This window comes from Scaptodrosophila lebanonensis, unplaced genomic scaffold (genome assembly GCF_003285725.1).
Source record: "Scaptodrosophila lebanonensis strain 11010-0011.00,11010-0021.00 unplaced genomic scaffold, SlebRS2 tig00000001-arrow-pilon, whole genome shotgun sequence".
NCBI lineage: Eukaryota > Metazoa > Arthropoda > Insecta > Diptera > Drosophilidae > Scaptodrosophila > Scaptodrosophila lebanonensis.
The window spans coordinates 5,797,997-5,805,006 of NW_022060529.1; the positions used below are offsets into that span (position 1 = coordinate 5,797,997).

Sequence of the window (7,010 nt, forward strand, 5' to 3'; positions counted from 1 at the left end):
AAAAATGCGAATAAAAACAAAGAAAACGTTTAATAAAACAAAAATATACAATGTAAAAATAAAGACACATTATTTTTAGCGTAAGAGATTAATAAGCAAATAAATAAATATATAAATATATATATAAATATGTATTTATTTATTTATTTATTATATATAAATATAATATATATATATATATATATATATATATATATATATATATATATATATATATATATATACAAATACATGCAAAAACAATTCAATTAAAAACAAAAACAACAAAGTTAAAAACCACAAAAAAGTAAAAACAAGCTCAGTTGTGAGAACACGGGACAAATTTTGTTGAAAGCATAAACCACAAACAAATGTAAAAGAAAACTGATTGAGAGAGGCGCTATTATTAAAACATTACATTATATACATATTCCATACAAAACGGCAACAAAGCAATGAGCAATTGAAAAAAAAACAACAAATACAAGAACAAATGTACCGAACCTTTAACAAGATAGCAATGTGCTATCAACAAGTGAGCAAAATAAAAACTATTTAAAATCGAGCAAAAATTTGCATGACAAATTAAAACGAAAAAAAAACAACATTATAATATGCAGCATGAAAACTCATTAAAAATAAGCGTTTCAAATACACTAAAAACAAAAACAAAATTATAAAATAGAAATGTCTCATAACATTAAAAAAAGTGAACATTCACAATGGTTCAAAACACAATAAAAATTCGATTAACAACAAAATAAAAAACATAACAAGGTTATTTATGATGCGATTTAAACAATAAAAGGAAAACTAAATAAAAAATTTAAACACAAAAATACAAGCTTTTTTCTGCAAATCCTATAAAATTCTAATGCAGAACAGAGAAATGTGGATACAACATTTCCTTTGGTGTTCATAGACGGAAATTGGAAACGACCGGAGTCTATCAAGCTCACATAGAATTCTGACAGATCTGGACAAACGGAGAAGGGAGTATATGCACGGACAATAATTGACAATCTGTCATCTGAGGCGTTAGGTGCTGCATCATGACTTCTGAAAGAGTTGTGCCAATAGAAGATTGGAGCATCGAAACCGATCTGACCAATACTTATATTTGTGAAACAACTATCTCCATTACCTGCAGCCCTTTTTGAGAAAAACAATCAATGCCCCACTTAGTCGTACCCTTAACTTAGGTTCCCATTGGCGGCCGTAAAGCTCTGGATCAAAACAAAACTATAACATTGCACTAATGGATTGAAATGTCTTCATTGATGGACATGGTCGAGTTCCATTTGGGATATTACTTTAGTCCACTTTAGTTTGCTTTCGTTATTTCGATAAAGTATCTATCAATAAAATCCCCATTTATATCGCTTTTAAAAACGTGACAAGCTTATCATTGTGTACTGTGATTCGCAATCAGACATATAATGTTATTGATATGGTTTCTAATTTGTCATAATCACTCCGCTGCTTTTTTAAATTCACCTGAATATGCGTTATCTGCTGCGCCCGACGATTACTTATCTGTATACAAAGAAAAATTCTTTTTATTGGTAAATAATATTCTTTGCTAATCTGGTAAGCGATAAGTTAAATGATTTTAAAGGACAGGGTTTAAAAATGTCTTATAAAGTATGCACGTGTTTTTACATAATAATATTTTAATATTATTTATTGTTAGTTCAAGTAGATATGGTTCAACCAATTTTAATATAGTGTAGGGCCGTTTTTTATCCATATATATATTTTTATGCTATTTGATTATAAGGAAATTTACACGTTTCTTACAAAAAATGCAGAGCATTCTTTAAATTCTGTAAAATCCTTGTACAGATCAGAGAAATGTGGATGTGTGCTGTTCGTAGACAACAAATTGGAAAGATCGGATTTTGCGTCCACAAATCAACGCATTTCGCAATATTATGGACGCAGATGAAACAGCAGCAGCACAACGATTTATCCATCAAATTAGAAAGTAGCAATTACTATACTATATATGTATATATTTTATTTATGATTTATAAAGCTATTCCTCTACTGATTTCTTTGGCTTGTGGAAATCGGTTTGGGTGAGTAATACAAAGTCATTATTCATACATTTGGGAAAAGGACAACCTCCTAGAAAGGAGTAAGTTTCAAATGTAATACTGAAAATACGTAATGTATTAAATTATCCTTGGGTGATGGTTTTATGTAATGTTTTTTTATAACTCTTACAGGTTCCTTTGTGAGTTATTGGATTGCATTCATCGAAGAAATCCAGCTGACCTGCCAATGTCTCAATGCCTCGCCACTTCGGCTCGCTTCTCTTATCGGAGCGAACTGCTTTTGCGGTTCTTCACTGAGTCCTATCAGTGAAGCGTCATTGAAGCCGTCCGTAAATACAAGTTTTAAAATTACTCAATTCGCAATAAACATGTAAGAACAGCACGTTAGCTGAATGGTTGATTTATCACTCTTCGATATGTGTTGACAATTAAACTGAAACTGTTAAAAGCTTTAAACAATGATGCTGAGACTATTTTATCAGCAGATTCTTCAAAGACAGAAATTACAGTTGTCGTGGTGATATCTTCACTATATCACATATTTCCAGATCGACAACAATTTGTTTTTAGCTTATACGCACAGTTTTTCTGGTAAGTGTACTCGTATATTATAATACTGCATTAATTATTCATAGAATACGAGTAGTTAACGAATTTCTAAGTATGGTAAACAAAAACACTTAATATATGACTATGAATAATGATAAAGAATAAACAAAAGCAACGCTGATACGGCATACATAGCATATACATACAGATCAATAAATAAGCTTGGCAATGGACTGGCAAGCCAAAAAAAATCCCCGTTTTTTTTTTTTATTGATTTCTCGAGCACCTTGTTGTGCATTTTCAAAACATGGGGCCGATGGGTCTCATATTCAATAGTTTCGTGATCACACTCAGCCATAACTCATTCAAACAGATGTATTTACATACATATGTATATACATATATATGTATGTAACTTTATAAAGAATGCATTCCACGTTCCCCTGGGCGCATTAATTAAGGTACTCGACTTATGAACGCGTAACAAGTTATATTTATTTTATTTATTTAACGCGAAAACAAATCAATACAAAACACAGCACAGAAAGTAATAAGTATAACATTAAGTTTAAAATGTGGGCCTAGCAATAAAAAAAAGTGCCACGAGTGCTTCGAAGTAATTCATCATCGGCGAGAGCAGAGAAAACAAAAAGTCGCCTCGAGCTCAGTCATTCACCGATTCCATCAATTAGAAATATGTATGTTCGTATGTACGAGTATATGGCAATGTGTCGCTCGTCATATTCATTTAACTGGGCGAGGTGTTGTATATGTATGTACGAGTACATATTGTACAATCAAGTATGCATTCGTATGGGTATGGGACACAAGTTCTACAACATGCTCAAGTTACTCATCAATAGACTGTACGCAATGAGCTAGCTGGGAGTAAATAAAGTTAACGACTGCGACAACTACTAGCCACAGCCACAGCCAGAGCCAGAGCCGTTGCCATCGATCAAATATTGAGCTTGTAGTATAGCCGAATGAAAAATTTAATTGAATTAAGTCACTTATCGAACGCGTGACTAACAACTAATTGCGTATTGATTAGCAACGTTGCATTTAACCTCAACGGGTACGGCCTGCTTGTGCTCTGTATCTTTTGTTGTTTGTTCGTGTGTGTGTGTGTGTGTGTATGTGTGTGCGTTAATGTGCGATTAGCGTATGTATATAGATTGTCTTTATTTGTTGCTGTCTTATATAATTGAACAAGTGCGTCTAAATACATTAAGTTAGTCGGCTGGATAAGGCTAAGGATTACATACAAAATCACTAAAAAAAAATGGAGCGGTGGCGGTGCATTTCTTGTTTGTTTTCAAATCAAACGGCCCACAAGTGAGAGGGTCAAAAATTAAGGAAATTCATGGAGCATAAGTAGAATCACATTTGAGGCGTGACATGGCGCACAACTGTAGCTTTCCAGTGTGTGTGCTTTAACTTGGCACCTGCAACTTCGTGCTGCTGCGCGTGAAGACCTTCTTTAGAATTTTCGGACGCCACTTAATTGAGCTCTTCTTACTTTCTGATGTTGTGGATAGGTTGGAGTTGCTGGCGCTTAGCGTTCGTTCCCGTTCGGGCATATTGATGCCGTTGGTTGAGTACGCATGCCTAAGGGGTTTTTTGGTGCCACTGGGCGTTGTGTTGAAATTCAGCGTTAGCTTTTGGAGCAGCTTGTCTTTCTTCTTTAGCTTTAGCTCTGGGATGGGTGCACTGGTGTCGCCTGTCATGGTCACTAGCGCTGGCTCCATTGATTTGCGCTCGGTTAAGGGCATATCGGTGACATCTTTGTCGTTGAGAAGTATGCGCGGTGTCTCCGGCAAGGAGATATGGAGCACTCCATCTTCTGCGATAGTTTCTGGAGCTGAGGGACTGCTGAATACAACAGAGAGAAGCCAGTTAGTTTTGAATTTGCAATTAAAGTAATTAACTTACGCATATAATTCCCGTGAAGTGTAGATAGAGAGGGAATCCAAGTCAAACAATGATTTGGCCAATTTGTCCCAAAAGTTGTAGAGACTCGAGTGAGCTGCGTAATTCAAATATGTGTAGATGGCTAGCGTGTGCGGTATAACCATGTTGTGGTTGTAAACGATTTGTATAATCTTGCGTGTCTGGTTCTCTGCGAGAAATGTGGAGCTGATTATCATACAGAAATATTTGTTACGAATTAATAATTTTACTTACCTATTTGTAGCTTGTGCGTAAAATTCACGAGATATTTATTTTCGGGGCTCTTCAGAAACTCATCGGTTAGCACAACAATCAAATGATTGCATCGTGTGGCCATGAAATTTGACAGCTCGACATGCTCAAAAGGCACGCCACCCAGCAGGTCACGGTGCTTCAGAAACAGCTACAGATGGGTGGGGAATTAAGTGTGTGTGAGGGAAATTGCTTTACTATTGCTACCTTAAAGTTATATCGCGGGTCTTCTAAGTTTCTCATAATCTCTGTGGCATGTTCAATGTCCGCCTCGGCGTACAGCACACAAGCATTGTAGGTGGGCAGAGGGCGACCCTGCTGCAGGCAGGTGACATCCTCAGCGGTGAGAATGTTTATATCCCGTCCCAAATGATTATTGTTGGTCTCAGTAGATACTCGAATAGGCGAGGGGCATTCACGCGCATGCTCCAGCAGTCGTTGCTTGTTGTTATAGATCTGTGTGTCCTTGGCTGCATAGCATTTAGTTAAATAGACAGTTCTATAGTGTGGAAAACACTTCTCAACTTACTCATATTCTCTTGTATGTCATCGCGAACATCCCAACGATCGATAATGCCCAAATATTTTTCCAGATGTCCAAACGTGGCTGTCTCGGGATTGTTCAAAGTCCAATTTCTTAGCACCAGCTCCATAGGATTGGGTGTTTGGTCTGGGATATAGTTAGCCTGGCGAGCTAGCGTCGCAATTCCACGCCAATCCCGCTCGTACCCCTCCTCAGAACGCAGCACCTTCTTGCGATTAAGCATACAGGCCAGCTGCTTCCGTGTTTCGGCACTCAGCTCATTAAGCGGAGTCTCATTGAAGCCGCCCCCACTCTGATCCTCTTCATTCATGGTGTGGTAAGACTCAAGCTGACGTACCATTTTCGATTGACGATTAAACGCACTGACGTCAGCAGGTGAATGTGAATGCCTGTGGCATACAAATGACGATTACGGTTGCAGGCGCTGGTGCGGTTGCGGTTGCGGGTACAGGTGTGGACGATATACCCCTAAGAGCAACAATGTGTGTTTGTGTGCTTGTGCTTGATCTTTATCAGCACGGCGCGCCAACAAGCGAGCACGGGTTATCAGTTAAACAATAAAAACAGCCCCGTAGGTGTGAGTGGTTATTTTCGGATCGCGTTAGCTCTATTGTTTTTTGATGAGCGCTAATATCGCAGCGATGTGTTGACGCTTTTCAACGCTGCTGCTGCTGCTTGCGCGTGTTGTGTTGCGGGTGGTTGGCTGGACGGCCGTGCGCGAAATGGGCCTGAGCTGACCTCGAGCACCGAACACTGAGCACCGAGCGCTTCGCGACGCGTCTGGTGGCACTGGCAATGTTGTTTATCTGCTGTCTACTGTCTGCTGTCTCTTGTCAGCTCGTCTGGCAGTGCGCTGCTTGCGCAGAAGATTTTGCTTAAATTTTTGACACACACGCACACATAAACACAGAGAGCAGCGCACGCGTTCGTTGGCAGGCGGACCTGCGCGGGACCCGGGGCTATCGTTATTTACTAAACACGAAAATAAATTTTATGAACCAGAGACTTCGAGTTGCTTGTTGTTTCGTTGGTAGCGGGCTGATTCGTTGCTGCGTTGTCGTTTTGGCTTTTACTTTGCTTGTAAACTGTTTATATTTCTTCTTTTGTTATTTATTATTATTTTTTTTTTTTGTAATTTACGTTCCAATTGTTTTCGTTTCACTGTTTGCGTTCTTTATTTGCTGATCTATACATTGTTAATTGCGAATTAATTGTATTCTTTCTCCCGTTTTCTGCGCAACAGGCTATTCTATTTGTTTCTCGTCACAAGTTGTTTTGAGCATTAACCCTGCTTGGACCCTCAGGGTTTAATATTACCTAACGTTAAGTGAAATTAAGAAATCGATTTCTACACGCAAAACTACTAGTGGTTTCTATATAGTTTCCTGTTGACTGATGAAAAAAATCAGTTATTTATTATTACTATTCATTATTTTTAACAAAAATAGATGTATAAAACAAGAATCGAAACTGCAGTTTCCATTTTCTTGTACTACTTTTAACTGTGTGGCAACACTGCAGGTTATCGAAAGTAACGTCAGCTGAGTCGTTCGTGCTGTCAGAAAACCGTGGCTTGTGTCTCGGCTAAACGATAATAATCCATATGGTATTTCTGTGCGGCCATATGATTCGATAACATAAATTTGTTTAAAGTTGGGTGGTTGTCAATGCTA

General features: G+C 37.8%; 1 protein-coding gene across 2 annotated transcripts; it reads right to left on the bottom strand.

Annotated features, from left to right (window-relative positions):
- Window positions 1-3,748: 3,748 nt before the first annotated feature.
- LOC115623352 (myeloid differentiation primary response protein MyD88) lies at window positions 3,749-6,622 on the bottom strand. Of its 2 annotated transcripts, none has more exons than XM_030517647.1 (5): window positions 5,323-6,622; window positions 5,001-5,263; window positions 4,776-4,944; window positions 4,524-4,710; window positions 3,749-4,460 (listed from the first exon to the last, which is right to left on the bottom strand). In XM_030517647.1, exons 1-5 carry the CDS (start codon window positions 5,675-5,677, stop codon window positions 4,025-4,027), a joined length of 1,410 nt encoding a protein of 469 aa, XP_030373507.1. In that variant the 5' UTR covers window positions 5,678-6,622; the 3' UTR covers window positions 3,749-4,024. The 2 variants fall into 2 exon arrangements, with proteins under 2 accessions (XP_030373507.1, XP_030373499.1); XM_030517639.1 differs by having other exon boundaries at window positions 3,749-4,463.
- Window positions 6,623-7,010: the final 388 nt, after the last annotated feature.